Source organism: Triticum urartu, chromosome 6 (assembly GCF_003073215.2).
Source record: "Triticum urartu cultivar G1812 chromosome 6, Tu2.1, whole genome shotgun sequence".
Lineage (NCBI taxonomy): Eukaryota > Viridiplantae > Streptophyta > Magnoliopsida > Poales > Poaceae > Triticum > Triticum urartu.
Genome location: NC_053027.1, coordinates 14,607,648 through 14,628,510, shown reverse-complemented (window position 1 = coordinate 14,628,510; position 20,863 = coordinate 14,607,648). Strand labels below are relative to the sequence as shown.

The window sequence follows — 20,863 nt, the reverse complement described above, 5'->3', positions numbered from 1 at the left end:
ACTTGTGAAATGAGAGAAACAGGCATGTATTCCATGAAAGCCTCTCACTCTTTCGATCTCGGACAAACTTACTTCTCCGGAAGAGAGATATTCAAAAAGAACCCGATTTCCAGTCCTGTCTTAAGAACCCGACTCCAAAGAAAGAGAAAAAAGAACGGCGGACTAAAAGAGAACAACAAAAGAGAGATCACTTTCGACGATTGAACATCACTTTTATATCCAGATTGAAACTGGACTTGAACCTTCATATCCAGATTTCACTCCACTTTCACTTTCGTATCAGGAACGTCAGACTTGCACTTTCAATAGAGAATTATTCACTTTCCGGAATTGGCTCATATTCACGTAGGCCAAGAAAGACGAATAAGACCTTGAACTCCCTATTTCACGTATAATCGAGAGAGATGAACTTTGCCTCGTCAAGGAGGCGTGGGAGTAGCACTCTTGCCATGTACTGCTGAGCTGACACGTTTCAGTCTCAGGCCCCTTTTTCTGCTTCTTCTTTCTTCATTTCCTTAAGGCACCTTCCTTTGTACAGTTTTTCCCCCTTCTATAATGAAATGGTCAAAAAGAATAAACAGAAAAGGCGTCAAAGGGATTAGTACCAGAAGTAATTTCCCATGCAAGTACAAATTACTGTATTAATGAATTCAAATCTAGTCATTAAAGTAAGGCACATCCAGTAGAAGTGTCATGAACATGCAAATTTTGCTAGCCATGAGGACATCTTCGTAGAAGTATGTGTACCTTACAACGAAAAAAATAGCACGCTATTTCGCCGTTATAGCACGGTTATAGCATATTCGGAAGGGAGACGTTACGTTTTAACAAAATCAGCCGCTACGGCGCTAATCGCGTAATTAGCCGCTACACACGCTATAACGTTGTAGCGTTACACGTTTTAACATGCAGACCATGCAAAACTTAAACAACTACTCCCTCCGTTCCGAATTACTTGTCGCAAGTATGAATGTATCTAGATGTATTTTAGTTCTAGATACATCCATTTCTGTGACGAGTAATTCGAAACGGAGGGAGTACAACCCAGCAGGCCCAGCAGGCCAAAACCAACCCACGACCACTACCTTTCTCACTCTTTTTATCTTGAAACTGTTTGAGACTTACAATTTTTATGTCCTAGATTTGGCCCTTATGCATATATTGTTTGCTCCTAGGAAAAATTTAGTTGCTTAAATACTTTATTTCTAGATATATTTGAAATGCAATTAGGCGCGGGCTTTCAAGAATCGGTGTGGGCTTTTAAGAATCAATCAACCGAATACCAACGAAATTAGGCGCGCTACAAATACCAACGAGAACATATGTACAAATAAATAGCGAGGCCCTTCAAGAATACAGCGCGCTACAAATACCAACAAATGCAATTAGGCGCTACAAAATACAATTAGGGGTGGGCTTTCAAGAATCAATCATCAAGACATAAACAAATCGGTAGGCACCAGCTCCTAATACAAGTATACGACATGTGGCCCGGCCCTATGCATCAAGCGAATACATGAATTGGCTTCCTGGGACACCAAACCTGAACAACACTTGATGTTTCCAGCAAAGGCTTGCTAATAAGTATGGAGACATGCTTGGAGGTTGGAAAAATAAAACTATATAATCATGCAGAGTTTACATAGTCGAACGGGCTTCATTGGTATTTTCTCAAGTATTAACGTGAGGTCTCGTATAGAGCTCTTAAGTCTCCTAGAAATATCGTGTGCACAATACTGGAAAAAGTTTAAAAACTAAAATTCAAACCACAGTTTGCGAAACAAAAATAAGAAATCCAATGTACTGAATTTACAGCCTAATGTAGGTTAGCCACTATTTGTCCAGTGATTTGCCGTTTTTCTCTTTACAGCAATGTTTAAAGTTCTGAGTTAAATTTTACAGATTTTTTTTCAGAATTTTTATCAACTTCTAGACGATTGCACGGATGTCCAGGTAGTGGTTGCACATTCACGCTAGCTATGATCCAACAACCGACAGTGGGCTAAATTTCGTGTTTTGACCCTTTTCTGAAACCTATTCGAGATTTGACCCTAGTTTGAAAAAAAATCAAGATCTGACCCTTTTGCTACCGCCAGGGACTTTGAAGGTAGGGTATAACAGCCTACCGACATGCATGCCCTACCGCCAAAAACCTCCTAAGTATTGATCACAGTGCGTGCTCGTGCCTACCGCCAAGCACATTGGCGGTAGGGTTGTGCAGGCTACCGTCAGCCCGGTTGGCGGTAGCGATGTTTCCTACCGCCAAAGTCGACATAGACTCTGGCGGTAGCAAAAGGGTCAGATCTCGAAAAAAAATTCAAACTAGGGTCAAATCTCAAATAGGTTTCAGAAAAGGGTCAGAACACGAATGCCCCAACAGTGATCCCCACCACTCGGAGGCACAGAGCATCTTGTCAATTAACTACACTTGCGACATATACTCACATGTCCTTTGCTAATCAGCACGCATCTTAATTAGCTGGCCTCTCCACTCCACTGGTTACTGACGCTCCTTTGATCGATCAGCCATGGAGCTGCTGTCCAATGCCCTGGCGCACCGCTCCGTGCCGGACAGGTACGTCTTCCCGCCTGACAAGGGCCCCGTCCTGCTCGCCCACGACCACAGCCCAGATGTCGCCTTCCCGGTCATCGACCTACACTACACGGCGGCGACATCTCCGTCTCCGACGGTCGCCGTCACCAGGTCGCCGCCGAGATCATCCGGGCCGGCAAGGAGTTTGGCTTCTTCCAGGTGGTGAACCACGGCGTGGAGGAGGGTGTGGTGCGGGGGTTCCGGGAGGCGGCGGCGGGGTTCTTCGCAATGCCGGCGGAGGACAAGCTCCCCTACTGCTCCTACGACATGAGCAAGCGCTTCCGGCTCGCCACCAGCACCTTCTACGACAGTGGCGAGACCCGGTACTGGCACGACTACATCAAGTTCCGCGGCTACCCGGCCTCCAACCAGAACGCGCGCCATTGGCCGTCCAAGCTGGTGAACTTCACGCCAAGCCTCGTCGAGTACTCTGCGGCGGTGCACGAGCTGGCCCAGACCATCCTCTGTCTGATCGCCGAGGGGCTGGGCCTCGACGGCACCTTCTTCACCGGCAACCTCAGCCGCGGCGACACGCACATGAGCATCAACTACTACCCACCCTGCCCAGACCCAACCCTCACGATGGGCCTGCTCGCGCACTGCGACCGCCACCTCCTCACCGTGCTTTCCCAGGCTGACGTCGCTGGGCTCCAGGCAAGGCACGGTGAGAGGTGGCTCCTCGTCCACCCCATCCCCGGCGCATTCGTCATCAACTTCGGGCACCAGATGCAGATCGTCACCAACAGGGTGCTGGCCAGCGTGGAGCACCGCGCCGTCACCAACTCCGCTGCAGTGAGGATGTCGGTGGCCACGCACGTGCACCCCACAGACGGGTGCCGCATCAGACCGGCGTCAGAGATGGTGGACGAGGCGATGAATCCGGCCAGGTACAGGGAATTTGCTTTCAGAGAATTCATGGAGGCATATGACGCGGCCGACGCCAGCAGGGAGGAAGTGCTCCAGTCCTTCATGATCAACCATGACTAGCTTGATGATGAGTGACAAACTGCACGATATCTGCTGCTGCCATGCAGAGAGCACGAAATAAACAGAGAAGGGGAATAAAATTTTGGTTATTGTTGTGTGTAGGTTCTGTTTATTTGTGTTCGGATCAGTTTATGGATCTTAGAACCTCCTGAGTTTCTTTCTGTTGTTTGGGTCATCGGTTTATGGATCCTAGAACCTCCTGAGTTTGGAACTTTGTACCCCTAAATGCACCGTCTCCTTAATAAATTCAAAAGAGACTACATCCTGTAAAGCAGTGAATGTTGATACTAATTTAATTTACCATCCCACAGTACAAAGTAATCAACTGATATTACCAGTAATTCCATCCAGGTGCCAAAGTAAACCACATTTTAGATTTTTATAATCAACCGAAAATACATCAGCTACAACAAAAACAGTTATGCGTGCATAGTATATAAATTTGATTTTGTGTTTCGAAGAAGAGTATCCATTGCAATGTAAACCTGGAAACACAACTCACCTCAAGTGCAGCATACATCAGGACACCTACTTCTTCAGTCAAGTGCAGTAAAAGACCGTTTGTAGAACCTGTTTACTCAGAGTTGAACATTAGAGACAAATATTATGCTCTACTATGGTTGTACAGGATCACTATGAACCTCCCTACCATTTGAGTAAGCTGAACCTTGGCTTCAAATACTGACATCACCAATTAAAATTCAGATAAAAAGTAAGGTCCTAGAACTCAACAAATTATGCATATTTAAGTGGAGGAAACTCCAAGCTTGTGTCCAGGGTTATCTATCTCCACGTTTAGATAAGTAAGATCATGCAAATAGCAAAACTCTGCTCTTCAAAGATACTGGACTCCAACCTTTCAGTACATTGGTAAAGCAGTCATCATATCATACATATGCCTTCTAAATCTTCCATGCTTCTAAATGAAGATTAAAATAGAATGATGCACACAGCATCGACACAATAATAATTATAAAAGAGAAAACTTCATGAAGGTTTTTCTGAAGTGCATGGATTAGCCAGTTCAGCTGTTAGGATGTTACATGGTTCACAAACCTATCGTCATGTATCCCATCTCCGTCTTTTGTACTGTCACCATCACCTACGCAGCGACGTTACTATGGCAGCAAGTAAAACAGTACTTTACTTCTGACAGTTATGTGCCTAGCTGTACCCCAATTAACCTGTATGGAAAACCAAAAGAAAAAAATGAGGGGCAAATTAAGCAACACCAGAGAACTTCGTTACCAAATCACAAACAGCGGCAATCTGACAACCAAAGCACAAGATCGCAGTAAAAATGAGCACTAACAACGAATCTGTAAACAAGATGGTGAGCAGAAAACAGAACCACATAAAACAGAGGCAAAATATAACCATGACAATATCAATCTCCACATGACATGGTTTCGTAGTTTGCAAACTATCCCTCCGTTCCATAATAAGAATCGTGATTTTAGATCAAACTAGCCCTGCTGTTACCATTTGCAGTTTATACACAAAAGAAGTAATTGCTGCAGTTGTCTCTTCATTTTCAGATCAAAGTAGCAATGACTTCATGCGATTTAACAAGGAAATGTTTGATCCATTGATCTCCAGAAAATGATATATATTGGCAATGAACAGTGGAGGGGGTAGTTACCCTTCTTGCATCATTAGACACGATCGAAACACATAATTACATCACTAAACACATCGATTTGCCACTTTTATGCTATAATGAACAGCAGGTCTAAGGTGTCAATGCCAAAACTGTTTTTGTGAGGGCATATGCCACATCAATTTCCCCACAGCAAGCGGCCGCATAGTCTTCAGTAAGGTGTCAATGCCAAAACTGTTCTATTATATCCTGGAGGGCCGGCTCATATGACACATCAATTTGCTAAATTTATGTTATAGCCTGGAGGGCCGGCTAATATACCACATCAATTTGCCACTTTTATTTTATAATGAACAGCAGGTGTAAGGTGTCAATGCCATCACTAAACACATCATATGATCTAAGGAATGGCAACATCAACATATCAGGGTTCAGGAATATAATTATCAGTTTCATAGAAGTTAGCATTTACCAACGACCAAACTGGCATGTAACAGGCTTACAGGCATACTACAGAAAATAACCAACATCTAGTTTGGCAAAGAACACCAAAACAGGAAGTACCAGCTTAGTACAGAGTGAAAACTCTGTTGCACCATACACAAGTAACCAATTTTCTTAGCCCCTTTTTGGTTCAAGTAACACAGGACTATGATGGAACCTAAAAGCCAATCAAATGAAATGGAACATGCATGATAGAGAAATTTTGGCATGAAAGCAGATCATAGTGATACATTTATTTAGGTGGAAAACAACACAGTAGTATTCTTGGTTTTTCTGGTTATCATGATCTTACACAGAAGTCAGAGACGTAAATATATCCATGGACTTATCATTTTCAGGGATCTTCTATAAGGAATGACAACATCAACATATCCAGGTTCAAGAATAAAATTATCAGTTTGACAGGAGTTAGCATTCAGCAATGACCAAACTGGCATGTAACAGGCATACTACAGAAAATAACCAACATCTAGTTTGGCAAAGAACACCAAAACAGGAACTACCAGCTCACTACGGAGAGTGCAAATTTGTTGCGCCATACACAAGCAACCAATTTCCTTAGCCCTTTTTTGGTTCAAGTAAATCTGAAATTACTTGGCATTTCCCCTCTGCAAGCTGCCACATAGTCTTCAGCGAGGTGTGGTGCAGATTCCTTGTAAGGGCATATGCACTTCTTGATGAAATACTTCTCAGGCCTAGTGACTGCAGTATAGAAGCTCCAGTCGCGATCGAGCAATCTGTTTTCCTTGAGAAACTTTAGAACATAGCACCGGGGCTTGATCCGGCCCTCCAGGCTATAATAGAGGAATACCGGCCGATGAGCAATGTACCCCGGTTGCAAGCCCACCTCAGAGACAAGGAACTCGAACCTGCGCTGCAGGATGTCCTTTGACCTATTCAGCAACATTGGAGCCATAGACAAAGCAACGACCACCTCAGCATCCGACCAACCGAACGTCTTCTTCAGGTAGTCCACTTTGTTGGCGATCTTCTCCTCGCTGAGGAATGCGACAGCCTGTATCGCAACCTTGAACATCCCCGAGCCACGGGGCACGCCCAGACCTTCGGCGCGCGCCACCATTGCCTGGACGCGTTCCAGTTTGTTGCCGAGCAACCTCGGCTCAGAGATACACAGCTTGGTAATGTCGCAATCAGCTAGCCCGCATTCCCGCAGGAACATGACATTGGGCTTGACCACCTTGTCGAGGTCCGATGAGAGAAGGTAGCATGCGCGCTGGGACGCCCGGAGGAAGCTGTGGAAGGAGCCGAAGAGGGGCAGGTAGTACTCCAGCTTGGGGACTATGGATCTGCGGCGGAAGCGGCTGTGGACAAGCGAGACGAGGCGGGCGATCTCAGGGCGCGACAGGCCGAGGCCGGCGAGGCCGTCGACGACGGGGGCCAATGTTCTCTCCACGCCGGCGCAGAGGAAGAGCGGGTCTTTGGCGACGACGGCGGCGGCATCGGCGCCGGAGAGGCCGAGGCCGGCGAGGAAGGCGAGGACAGCGTCGGGCTTGGCGGGGGAGTTGAGGTGGGAGAGCTTCTTGGAGGCCTTGAGGGCTTGGGGCCGGGTGAGGCCGCAGGCGTCGACGAGGTAGTCCTCAACGGCGAATCCTTGGGTCGGGGAAATGGGGGCAGCGGCTGCCGCCGCAGAGAGGAGCCGGTGGAGTGGGGAGATGGCAGAGGTGGAGGAGGAGGAGAGGATATGGGACACGATGCGGTGCCGGAGATGGAGCATGGCGCAGGCGGCGGCGGCGGCGGCGGCGAGGAAGATATTTCCGATGGGAATTGCAAGGTTGCGACGGAAAGTGCGCGTCTATGGCGTAGGTCAATAGTGAGTGTGTGTGGGCTGGGCCGATGTTTCCTACGATGCAATTGTGGTCTCTCGTGGGCCTTACAACTTCGGGAGTTTATTTTTTTTTTGCGTCCCCTCTCTCTCAATTTTGATCTCTCGTGTCGCTGCCCGGCTTTGGCTCTGCCGATCTCTCTCGAGGGTCCTGGGGCCGAACAAGCATTATCGGAACCGGCATAGCACTAACATTTTTACTTTCTTGTTACCTATTAAATGATTGGTTTCTTTTACGCAAATGTTTTATTTTTAAAATCATTTTCTATATTTGAATTCCTAAAAACAAGATCTTTAGAACAAGACCAATGTTCAATATTTCTAAGCGTGGTTTGAATTTTTCCGTTTCATTCGCTTTGGCATTTCAAAAAAAATGGAATTAACTCATTTGAAAAAACTCATTCCACTTTGTTTAAAAAACTGATTTCACAATTAAGAAAACAAATTTGAGTATTTCGAAAATGCAAATTTAACTCATTCTAAAATAGATTTAACCCATTTTGGAAAACTAATTTTTTTTCACTTTTAAAACATTGGTTTCACTCGTATCAAAACACATATTTAAGCCATTTCAAAGAACTGGTTTCGCTCATTTCGAAAAGGTGATTTCGCTAATTTCAAATAACTAAATTCACTCGTTTTGAAACATTGATCTCACTTATTCCAGAACACATATTTCACTCGTTTACAAAAACAATTTCACTTTGTTCAGAAAACAGATTACGCTCGTGTCAAAAAACAAATTTAACTCAACATTTGCCGGTATTGCCTGATGGTTATTAATATTTCCCTTGCGTTGTCCATCAGAGCCCTCGTCAAATCTTGAGCATTGTCAATGGTTTTAAGACAGACTAGATAGTTGCATTAATTCAAACTTACACCCCATCGATTGATCGAAGTTTCACATTAACAGAAACAACATCATCGCATTTATCATCTATATAATGCTAGACTGACATCATTCAAACACTCTGAATTTCTGTTTTGACGTGCACATATTGTAGCTTCAGCACTTCGAAATCATAGAGATCAGAACAGAAGCCCACGGAGCAGACAGTATCAGGATAGCAACAATTAATTTCAGCGATGCTTCCTGGGCTGGGCTGCATCATTCGCCTTGGTTCGACTGCTTCTGGCAAGGAAGACGTCAGTGCCAGTGTGACGCCACGAGTTTTGCTGCTCCTGCTGAGGGAGCATGGTCGAATTTTTTTGTTATGGTCTTCATGAAAAAACGAAGTAAATAGAATGAACCGAAGATACATGTTCAGTTTATTAACTGCAATAGAATACAAGTAAAGAAGATACAAGTAAAGAATATAAGAAACAAGCTGATTACTGAATGTGGATCAGTGTGGAGAAAGAACTGAATTTATATGTCAGATACTACTGGATGTGGATGCTCTTTTCTAACGCCAACATGCACACACTGATACATATATTATTGATTATTTAACAACAATGCCAAACAAGCCAAGCATTGATACCGATGAATCGGCTTATATACAAAAAGGAAAAACAAAACACCCGAGCTGAGGCACATTGGATATATGCATCATGACGGTATAGAATGCCTTCACAGTTCCTCCAGGGCTACCAGCTGCAGGAGATACGGTGTAGGAATACATGATTGATTATATTACTGTTGCGTGGAGATGCCAAAGCCAAATCCAGTGCCTTGCAGTGCTTGTTGGACGATTGCATCGAGCCGTGCCGCCATCTCCGGCGTCATGGTGTTGATCCAGTCACCGGACACCCCCTTCCTGAAGAAGGAATGGTTCATCACGGGTCCGTCCTTCAACTTGTTGCCGCTCTGGTTCACCTCCAGCTTCTTTAGCTTGTCCAGGCTACAGAGCTCCAAGATGGCATCCATGACACCGGCTTTCTCCTCCGCCTCAGAGAAGGGGCACCCCAAAAACTCCGCCAGCCTCCTAAGATTACCATGCGGGTCTCGCAGCAGCTCCTCATACTTGAGGAACAGCACCTTGTCAGGCCTTCTCCGGCTCTCCTCCCAATGCTCGAGGGCGTGGAGCCAATAAGGGCCCGCGCCTGTGCGGCCCTCGCAGAACAAATCGAACACCTCCTCGAACTGGAGCTGCTCGGGGTTTGGGACGTAGGTGCGCATGAACCACCACCACGAGATGACCACGTCCTTGGGGTCCCGGCAGATGTAGACGATCCGGCACCCGCTGCCATCGCCGCTGATGTGCTCCGGCAGCAAGGACAAGGGGAAGTGGGTGCCGAAGATGCGCGGCGAAGGGTACGCCTCGACGATGCCCCGCGCAACGTCGACCGGTTGCCGATAGATTGCGTGGATGAATTCGACGCAGCCATGTGGGTTTTTGTGCAAGAGAGGGTGCTCGCGGCTGGACGGCGGGTGGACATCACGATGCACGGTGGCGAAGGCCAGTGATTTAAGCCAGGTGGTGCCGGACTTGGGGCAGCTCACCAGGAACATGTCCGTTGGCTTGGGCTCGAAGTGGTCACGGACAGCCGCCAGGGCCGACAGGTGCCACTCCGGGAACCAGTACCCACGGTACTGTCGCCTCTGCGAGCCGGCGGGCGGCAGCAGTAACCGCTTCTCGACGGGCAGTGACTGGATGAGCTCAGTGAGGTTGTCAGCACCGTTCGTCGCCGGCAGCGCATCAGCGAGGCAGCTACGCTCGTGTTTTTTCTCTGCTACATGGGCCATCTTGTGCCTATTACAAACCGGTCGTAGGAGTAAGTGCAAGTGGATGTCTGATGAGCAGATATCAAGGAGCAAGCTAGGCATAAATACATCTAGCCGTGCAGTTGGTTGCGGGGTCTCTTTCATCTTTGTTAGTACAAACTACAAAGTGAAGGCATCTCTCCTTCTCATGTTGGGCGTCAGAATTTTCTATTACTAAATAGTTTGTCCCACTATCCAATTATATATGATGTGAATTACTTTAAAACATCTCAAACTTGCTCGCATGTGATTCAGCAGATTCATGGGGCCAAAATAAATGTGATTTGCTGCTTTTTATCTTGTACACCGGAGACAAGATAATATTGAAAATGCAGATTTCAAGGGGGTGGGTGTGGACCGAAGGGCCAAATGTCCGATCCGAGCCCGCAGCTACTGTATGGATGAACTTTTAAATTGACTAGAAATGATGTGGTGGCACAGAGATACAGCTAGCAGATCCTCAAAAAGAGATTCTTTGAAATGTGCATCCAATGCATACTTTTTGCGGCATATAACTCCCATTTTATTGGTAAAATTAATGATCAAAGTAAGGCCTAAGAATATGAAGTGGCCTTGTATTCAAAACGGTGGGAGTAATGTGAATTTGTATATCCTAAAACATTCTCGTTTGTATGCAGATTAAAATTTCCCAATTTAGTATCATCAAATTCTTTTTCCGAGAAGATTCATAATTTGTAGGAATTAGTATAATTAAATTTCTCGGAAATGGTATAGTGGATTATTAGCTTTCCACTGAAAATCTGAATACGTGCAATATCGTGAAAATCACTGAATGCTTTCACTACAAAATCCCAGAATTAGTATAATGAAATTCTTAAATTTGTTAGAAGAGCCATAATTTCATAGAGTTTGCATAATGAGATTTCTTGGGATTACTATCATGCAATTTCTTAGTTTTCGACTTAAAATTTAATTTACAAATAATTAAATGCCATAACAATCATTGGATATTTATCTAAACTTACTAGAAATTAGTATCCTGAAATATTTGAAATTTCTGAACTTGGTAGAAAAACTAGAACTCATGATAAATGCATTTGTGGTTGATCAATAGTCTTTCTCAGTGTTTTTTCCCAAGCTTAAGATTAACCATTGTCTCATTCAAAACGTCAATCATAAACGCATTGTAGACATACCTGGTACATAGCTCCCAACTCAAGTAATCCGAAGTTGGAAAGAGTTCGTCATCTCAAACGGAGATAAAGATGGCAATTAGTACCTGCAGCTTATGAGGAGATAACAATCTCGATTTCAGTTTCAAGTTAGCCACTCAAAAGATATATAAACAACAGCTGATATCATAACTCTGAACAGTTTGTCTATCAGTTTGCAGTTCGGCACCGGCAAATATCAGCAGCAACCATTGTCCTGCTAAAAAATTCAACACAGTGCATCTTAGGAATTACATTTCAGTAGGCGGTACAAGACTACCTGACATGGCCGCAACCCTTGCATCTCATCAGCAAGTTCAGCAAGTGTCTTGGCGAAGCACTAAAACCAAACACGTAACAGCAACACCTGATGCATCCATCGAATCTTATGTGTGGTAAAAAATGCTAATCAACTGGAGCAAGTACCAAATTCGACGAGCATCCATTAAGGGCGATCAACATCAGGAGCACTCCAGGCCAAACAAATACATTGATCGAACAGAGTCCTGGCCGGCCGGAGACATGGTTAACTGATTATGAGCCACTCAAAGATACAAACAACAGTTGGTATCCTAAAAGTTAAGAACAGTGCATCTGTCCTTTTGGGGTTAGGTAACGACAGCAGCCGCTGTCCTAAAACAAATTCAGGACACCGCATCTTAACTAGGCATCACCTCATTTCAGTAGGCGGTACAGTAGGGTTTTTTTTTTATTTTTAGAAAAGGAGGATGACCACCGGCCTCTGCATCTGGGCGATGCATACAGCCACTTTATTAATTATTCTCATAAGACCTTACAAAGTCATACAACAGCAAGACTAAAGCCACCGTCTAAACAACAACTGTCGCTACACCTATTCAATTGATGAAGGGGCGCAGATAGTCTGGGCCTAATACCAAACAGACATCGCAGCCAAACCTAAACATCTAAGACATGAGGTCCCAACCAGGACGCCTGCTGAGTATGGGGCACCTCCCAGTCCGGCGCACTCCTCAACCAGGACGCCTGCCGGGTAGGAGGCCGCCGCAGCCATCTGCCACCAATCCATCTTCAGAGTTGTACTGTTGCATGTACCGTGCCAGGTCTCTCTGCCATCGACGCCACCACGACGCCCGACAGTGTCGTCCTCCTGCGCGAGTCCATCCTCCCACAGCGAACTCCGAATCTGCACTGCGCCACGCCGTCAAGATCCATCGCCATCAGTGTGTAGGATGAATCAAAGCTCCACCAAAGAATCCGTCCTCTGGTCCCTCGATCACGTGTGTACCTCCAAGAATGACGCCCCCAAGGGAGGAACGACACCAGAGCGCCGCCGTCATCCGATCATCCGATCTAGGGTTTCCCCCGGAAGTAGCAGAGAGTGGCCTTGAACTTCTTCACGGTGATGCCTTCAAGAAGGGAACTACGCAGATAGCGCCGCCACCGCCGGCCTTAGCAGACGCCGAAGGCAAGTTTTCACCCAGATCCGTTCGAAGGGATCCAACTCTCGTGCACGGGCCGCCGTCACCACCAGCACCACCAGGGAGAATCCTAGAGCACCGGCAGATCAGCGAGCCGCCAGCACCACCGCATCCAGATCGCTGGCCACGCCGGGCCGCCGCCATCCCCCGCGCCGTCCGGGTAAGAGACGGAGTCGCCGACTACGCACAGGGACCACTGCCGCCTGCACACGCCGGAGCGTCGCCGAGAGCCCAGCGCCCGCCACCGCTTGCCAAGGGCCGCCGCCACGCACAACCAGCCAGCCGACCACCTCCGGCGGAGGAGGAGGCCACCACAGCCACACTCGGGGCCGGAGACCCCGGCTTCCTCGTGCTGCGGGACTAGCCCAGGAAGCCGCAAACTGACGTTGGAGACCTAGATCGGGCGCGTCCACCGCCGCCGCCACCCGCTGCCTTTGACCGTCCGCCATCGCAGTTGCAGATCCTGGCCGCCGCGTCCCCGCGACGCTGCCGTTGAACGGACGGTGCGGAATGCCGCCGCCTCGATCCGATCTATGGCCGAGGAGATCCACCGCCGCTGCCACGCCACACGGGCTTTGCCCGGCGACGCCTCCGGCAGCGGCGGCGGGAGGGAGGAGCTTGGTGTGGAGGACGCCTTGAGCCGGCCGGCGGGGGCTGCCCCGGTGCGACCCGGCGTGGCCGCACGGGAGCAGGGGCCAGGCCTTTTTTCTTCTCGCGAGATCCGGTCGAGGAGGATTGTTTGCTAAGACGTGTTAATCCCCTCTCGGTTTGGTGGATGGCCTCCTCAGTTTTCTGGTTAATAAATTTTTAGCAGGCGATATCATTTGGCCAGGTAGCATAGGGCCACTCAAGGAATGTTCTTCACCACTTGCTCCTGGGCTGCATCATCCACCTTGGATCAACTGCTTCTGGCACGGAAAATATCAGTGCCAATATGCCAGATGATGATGCCTAGAATGCCCCGAGCTTTGCTGCTTCTGCTGAGGGAGCATGCAATCGCTCTTTTTTTTTGCAACATTCTATCATATTTTCCTTTTTTTTATTTCATATTCCCTCCGTCCCAAAATAAGTGTCTTAGTTTTGTACTAACTTTAGTACAAAGTTGTACTGAAGTTGAGACACTTATTTTGGGACGGAGGAAGTATAACATACCATGGTCGAAATCTGTAGTTAGTCTTGACAGAAATATTAAGTAAATAGAATGAACTGAAGATACAATTTTAAGTTATTAACTGCAATCTTCGGTGCTACCTTCTTTTTTCCAAGGGATGGGGTTGATAACTAAAGCAGAACTAGCTGCAAGAAACAAGCTGAATATTGGATGTGAATCAGTGTGGAGAAAGAACTGAATTTAAATGTTAGATACTACTGGATGTGGATACTCTTTTCTTTTGCAACATGTAGATACTTAAATCTTGGTAGCTGGAATGTATAAACTATATAAACATAAACAGCTGTGCCACAACACAATGCTGGTTTCTGCAAGGGCACGCCTAATAGCACCAGGCAGAGGGACATGTCTGCACCTAAACAAATGTGTAGCCAGAACACAAAACTGAATTTATATACAACAGAATCATGGGGGGGCTAGTATATAATAATAACTTAATTTTGTGTTCCAAGAAAAGTGGTCATTGCAATGTTAACCAAAATCACATATGCAATTTTGACCTGACGCATCAATCGAAACACCCACTTCTTCAAACAGAAACTAATGTTTAATAGTCTGAACTGATCATTAGAAACCTCAAACCACTTGCAGCATCCATCATTTCAAAGTCATAAAAATATACTCATGCTTAATGTGGTAATTCAGAATCACCATATTATGCTTCAGTGCAACAGAAAATTTAAATCAGACTAACTTGTTTTTCTTTTACTGAGAGATAGTTAGTTGTAACTTCTGCATAAACATGATTCTGATCCCCGTTAAAAATACTCCCTCCGTCCCAAATAAGTGTCTCTAAAGTTGAGACACTTATTTTGGGACGGAGGGAGTATCAAGCTATCTTAACTATTAATTTTGCTCAAGTAAAACTCTTTTAAGAAAAGTTTATGAATCTTAACAGCAGGGTGATTTTTTCGTACCGATACCCATCTTATCTGAATATGTACTATTCATCACCTAGGTATATATTCTGTGTTCGCTGAATATATACTATTTCTCATCTTGTCGGTCATCAGCTGCAGTTTGCAGTTTTTAGACAATACAAGTAGTTGCTGCAATTTTCTCTTCTTTTTCAGATCGAAATGGCTGTGATCTTTCATGTGTTCAAACAGGAAAAATGTTTGTATATAATGGTATGGTAACAGCTGCGGGGTTAAACACAGCCAGAACACATATACATCACAAAATCACAACAATTTGCCACTCTTTAGGTTATAGAATGGGCAACCAGTAGAAGGTCTCGGTGTATCTTAAGTCTAACCTAAATATAAAACAATGTTAGTACTAATTGACATACAGTAGAACCTAAAAGACAAGGAAATGTAAATGAACATAAATAAATTTTGGCATGGAAGCAGATCGTACTGATACATTTTGGTGGAAAACGACACCGCATTACTCTTTTGGTTTCTGGTTTCGTGAATGCTGGGGTCATCATAAAATTGGTCCAACCACACATCCGATTTCCATGATCTTCAATGGAAGTCGAAAACACAAATATATCCATGAACTTCTCATTTACAGAGTTGTAATCTAAGGAATGACAACATCAACAAATAGGGGTTCAGGAAACAAATTATCAGTTTCATAGGGAGTTAGCATTTAGCAATAAACATACTACAGAAAACAGCCAACATCATGTTAGGCAAAGAACACCGAAACAGGAAGTACCAGCTTACAGACAGGGTGATAACTTTGCTGTGCCATAGGCTGTAACCAATTTCCATAGCCCTTTTTTGTTCATGTAAATCTGAAATTAGTAGGCACTTCCCCTTTGCAAGCTGCTGCATAATCTTCAGCAAGGTGTGGTGCGGCTTCCTTGTGAGGGCATATGAGCTTCTCCACAAATACCTTCTCAGTCATCATGACTGCAGTATGGAAGCTCAGCTCGCGATCTACTAATCCATTTTCCTTGAGGAACTTCAGAACATAGTACCTGGGCCTGACCCGTCCATCCAGGCTAAGACAGAGAATTATCGGTCGATGAGCAACGTAAACGGGTTCCAGTCCCACCTCAGAGAATAGGAACTCAGACCTACGCTTCAGAGATTCCTTGGACTTCCTCAGCACAAACGGAGCGCCACACACAGCAACGCGCACTTGGGCATCAGACCACCTGAATGTATTCTTCAGATACTCCACTTTGCTGGCGATCTTCTCCTCGCTGAGAAACGCGACGGCCTGCAGCGCTTGCCTGAGCATCCCAGCACCACGAGGTACACCTAATCTTTCAGCACATGCCACCATTGCGCCGATGCGCTCCGGGTTGGTGGTCAGCATCCTCGGCACAGCGATACACAGATTGGCAATATCACAAGCACCTAGCCCGCAGTCCCTCAGGAAGGCAACATTGGGCTTGACCAACTTATCGAGGTCCGACGACACAAGGTGGGATGAGCGCTTGAGCAGCCGGAGGAAGCTGTGGAAGGAGCCGAAGAGGGGCTGGTAGTAGCGCAGCTTGGAGACGATGTTTCTGGAGCGTAAGCATTCGGGGGCGAGGGAGACGAGGCGGGCGATGTCAGGACGCGAGAGACCTAGGCCAGTAAGCCCGACGACCTTAAGGGCCAGTGTTTGGTCCACTTTGGCGCATAGGAGCCGCGGGTCTTTGCCGACGACGGCGGCGACGTCGGCGCCGGAGAGGCCGAGGCCGGCGAGGAAGGTGAGGACGGCGTCGGGCTTGGTGGGGGATTTGAGGTGGGAGAGCTTGGTGGAGGCCTTGAGGGCTTGGGGCCGGGTGAGCCCGCAGGTGCCGACGAGGTACTCCTCGATGGCGAAGCTGCTAGGGTTCGGGGAAATGTGGGGCGACGCGGTGGCGGAGAGCAGGCGGCGAAGAGAGCAGATGGGAGAGGTGGAGGGCGAAAATAGGAGACGGGAAACGACGCACTCACGGAGGCGGAGCATGGCGTACCCGGCGGCGGGGACGGCGGCGGCGGCGGCGGCGATGGATTGCAATGGCCTCTCCGTGTCGTGGTTAGTCAGAATGGGCTCAACTTCTATTTCTCTGTGTGCGTGGGCTCCATTTTCATCATCCATTTTCTTCCCTTTTTTTATAAACTTCTTCTCCTTTATTCATTCATAAGTAAAGTAGGATCGTTTACAAGTAAAGGGATAACCTCGTTAGGGGCATTATCCATCCAAACACTGGGAGAAGAAAATCTAACTAACCTTGCTAGTTCATGAGCTACTTGATTACATTCCCTATTACAATGATCATAAATGACATGGAAAAAACCTAATGACATGAAATAACAGTAGTCTATAATGGATGAAGCGACTGAAAAAGAGTAGCCTTGGCTCAAGGCATTCACCACCTTCATGCTATCCGAATTCACTTCAATCTTACTACATCCGACGGTATTAGCAAAATTCAAACCAAACCTCACTGCAATTGCTTCTGCTGCGAACGAGTCGAAGCAAAGGTCCATCTTTTCATTAGCAGCCGTTATAAATTTCCCCCTATGGTCCCGGATAACTGCTCCAAATGTTGCTGCGAGTGTGTCACTATCAAATCCCGCATCAACATTTAATTTCACGTAACCATACTTTGGTTTCAACCAAGCATCTGAATAGACGTGAGCCTTTGGGCTGTAAGAGATGGTATAATTTGCTATTAAGCCTCTCACTGACATATTGATTTGATATGCACTTTGAGTTTCTTCGTCATGTGTCAATTTTCGCCTTTCATACCACAAATACGAAGCCGTCGTTGCCGTCGTTTCTCTAAACTTCGGCAAGCCCAACACTTGGATTTGTTGTTCTGGAAGGCACAGAAGATGTGCCAACACAAGCTCACCTGCCTTGTCAACTTTCAGAGCCTGTTTGATAACAAGCTCAAGACCGAGCATCTTCCACACGTCAATTGCCAATTTGCATGCGAACAACATATGTCTTATGTCATCAGGCCCCTGGTTACAGGCTGGGTAACTTGGATTTATTTTCAAGTGCTTATTAGCCAGGATAGATCGACAGGGAATAGCACTCTGGAGCGCGCGCCACATAAATATTTTTATCTTTGCTGGGCAGACTAAATTCCATACCGAGTCCCATGTATAAGATGGGTTTGAAGCTCCAGCCGTTGATTCCATTTTCTTCCCTTGTTCTAAACAAAGTTGATTTTCTTCACTTTCCATTGTTTTATTTTTCTTTAATTGACCTATGTCTCCTCCACATTTTTATTTAATTATTTTGTGTCATATATTTTGTTTATTTATCCATTTCCATTTTTATTTTTCACTACAAACAAATGTGCAGTACTTTCTTTTTCCTTTGACGCTGCTTATAAAAATGGAGAAAAACCTTACATCTAATAGAAAATTTGTTCTACAATTAATTTTAGTTAATTTCAAAAAAAATGTTTTATGGAATAGTTTGCTCATTTTAACAAAATATTCTTGTTCTGATGAAATGATTCTTACAACCATACCAATGATATACATAAACAAATACCATAGACAACGAATATATCTTAAGAAAGACTATCATCTTTTTTCTTTTGCATTAACATAAAGATGGAGAATATTTTTCACTAACAGATACTTTCTTCTCGGCATTAGCTTTTATTAATGCGAAAAAATAATAGGTTTGTATTATTTTCTCTGTTTGATGATATAATTATTAGAATGTAGTGAAAAAATTATTTGATTTACATAAATAAAATAATTGACAATGCCATAAAATGTTGTTCTGATGACTACGATGAGCTTGAGTTGTCACATCATCATTGCTTGTTCTCCTTTGGGTTGGATAGACCGAGAATCCACCCTCCCCCCTCCTCACTTCGGGGCATAAGGAACATACCCGCTTGGGTATTCTTCCTATCGTTTTTGTTTTCATTCAACTTTGTTTTTACTTTCTCAATTTATTTAATTATTTTCTTGGTTATCCCTTTTCCAGCTTTTCCTAATTTTTACCTTTTTTCCATTTTTGATCACTTTTCACACAAAAAAATGTTCTCCTCCATTTCTAGATTATTTTTTTGCTTTATGTTCATTAAATTTATATTATTACCTAAAATACACAATAAAATTTTATATTTAACCTTACTTATAAAATGGTCATTTTTATTCACTAATTAATACTATATTATTATATCAACACTAGTATTTTATTATTTTCGAGAAAAAGTATGTTTTGTCAATTATGATTTCATATGATCATTTTTTATCAAAAATAATAACTATTTTAACTTTTTTACATATGCAAAAAAATCTTAGACTTCAAAGAATGTCATGAGGAAAATTTTACAGAATAAACCAATATTTCCGTGAAAAAAATAGAAATATAGAAAAACACTTTTTTTACAGGTTGAACATTTCTATTAGTCAAAACAAGTAGAGTAAACATTTTATTGGACATATATGTTCATTTTACTTCGTAGACGAAAAAATTCAGAGATATCAAAATATATTTTTAAAATATTTATTGGGCATAGCTTCAAATTTTGGTTTCATTTTCTATAAATTTTATTTATTTTATATACCATGGTCTAACCAATATATTATTTTTCTATAAAGTAAGAAGTACAAGAAAAATAAAATCTGCATGCGCTAAATGTTTTTTCACATTGTTTTCTCTACTACTTATAAAAGAGTAAACATTTTCTTTCTTAAGTACCCCCCCCCTTCCCACACCCACACACACACACACATAATGTACACAGAACACTAAACACCTCACCATCAGACCCACTTAAAACATCTAATCATTCAATTTAATCTAATGCGGTAATAAAATGACATTTAACCATTACATCCGGCGGACCACGTAGCGAGCGGACTAAAGGTTCACCCACGTCTCCACTGCCCACCTCCAATCGCCGAAAACAACCACCCCTGATAATGTCTACAATATCCACAACTAAAACTCTAGTTCTCACAACAGAGACTCAAGTTGACGCACAAAAATGTCACCGGACGAGTACTCCCAAAATGAGCAACAAAAAGAATATTAGCATTGCACAAATTTACGGGGCATGATGCTTGTTGCATCTTGCGAACATATATGCGCAAATACAGCTAAACCGCTGATGAGATGCTCCCGGGCAAGTAATGTTTGCGGAACAAAGGAGCCATCACGGTTAGATCAACATCATATAAATAAAATATAGAGGAATACATGAAGCACAATTACTTCAATATCCCAGCTTAGCTTACAAAAGGCACTACATATGTTGCACGTTTCCCAATAGTCCCATGAAGGGCTTTGCAATATCTTGATCTAAGGAAAACAACAAGATAACTTCTTTGTCAAAATCCACTAATCACTGATTAACTTTAATATAACAAAGTGATTTGTCAACAGAATTAGTTAAACCCAGTCTCAAACTCTCAATGTTCTGAAAACATAAGAACTCATGTCATACATATGCTGGTGTGGTAAAGGAAAATATTGATAAAATAGCTCTAGCTCTAAAGAGTCTAAACTGACGCGTATGAAAAATGGCCGAGATTGCACCTTCTATCTACTCTGGCCCTAAGCCCCAATTTAGTTTTACAAGCCAAAGCATGAGAAAACAACAGAAGAAAAATCGAGCTTGCAAATTTAAAATATGGTTTAACACAAGACATGTTTGCTTATTTCATGATATCGAACGGCTTACATTTGAGTTAAGGCAGATAGTAACTTTTAAGCTATGCCACTGAAGAATAGGGACGCCAAACAGAATACGTAACTTGCTGTGACTTGATACAAAACGCATCGGCATGTTAATCTGTAAAAATGCTATTACTGGATACGTCTCAGCACAACATCACATCTATCATCGAACATTAAACATACAGTATTCAAACACATGGTATTTCTGGTTGCAAGTTCTGAAATCTACATACTG

General features: G+C 44.4%; 3 protein-coding genes and 1 pseudogene across 7 annotated transcripts; 1 reads left to right on the top strand and 3 right to left on the bottom strand.

The window, feature by feature from the left end:
* Positions 1–191: 191 nt before the first annotated feature.
* Positions 192–7,498, bottom strand: LOC125512614. Of its 5 annotated transcripts, none has more exons than XM_048677717.1 (3): positions 6,279–7,498; positions 4,083–4,764; positions 192–550 (listed from the first exon to the last, which is right to left on the bottom strand). In XM_048677717.1, exons 1-2 carry the CDS (start codon positions 7,417–7,419, stop codon positions 4,760–4,762), a joined length of 1,146 nt encoding a protein of 381 aa, XP_048533674.1. In that variant the 5' UTR covers positions 7,420–7,498; the 3' UTR covers positions 192–550; positions 4,083–4,759. The 5 variants fall into 5 exon arrangements, with proteins under 5 accessions (XP_048533674.1, XP_048533672.1, XP_048533673.1 ...); XM_048677715.1 differs by having other exon boundaries at positions 4,083–4,150; positions 4,637–7,497; XM_048677716.1 differs by having other exon boundaries at positions 192–547; positions 4,083–4,150; positions 4,637–7,497.
* Positions 545–4,076, top strand: LOC125512615 (annotated as a pseudogene).
* A 1,436-nt stretch (positions 7,499–8,934) lies between the features above and the next one.
* On the bottom strand, positions 8,935–10,274 carry LOC125514647 (cytosolic sulfotransferase 13-like). The gene has a single exon (XM_048679986.1). The coding sequence runs from the start codon at positions 10,214–10,216 to the stop codon at positions 9,164–9,166; it is 1,053 nt and encodes a 350-aa protein (XP_048535943.1). The 5' UTR covers positions 10,217–10,274; the 3' UTR covers positions 8,935–9,163.
* Positions 10,275–14,851: 4,577 nt separating this feature from the next.
* Positions 14,852–17,019, bottom strand: LOC125517331 (transcription termination factor MTEF18, mitochondrial-like). Its single transcript, XM_048682528.1, has one exon. The coding sequence runs from the start codon at positions 16,933–16,935 to the stop codon at positions 15,775–15,777; it is 1,161 nt and encodes a 386-aa protein (XP_048538485.1). The 5' UTR covers positions 16,936–17,019; the 3' UTR covers positions 14,852–15,774.
* Positions 17,020–20,863: the final 3,844 nt, after the last annotated feature.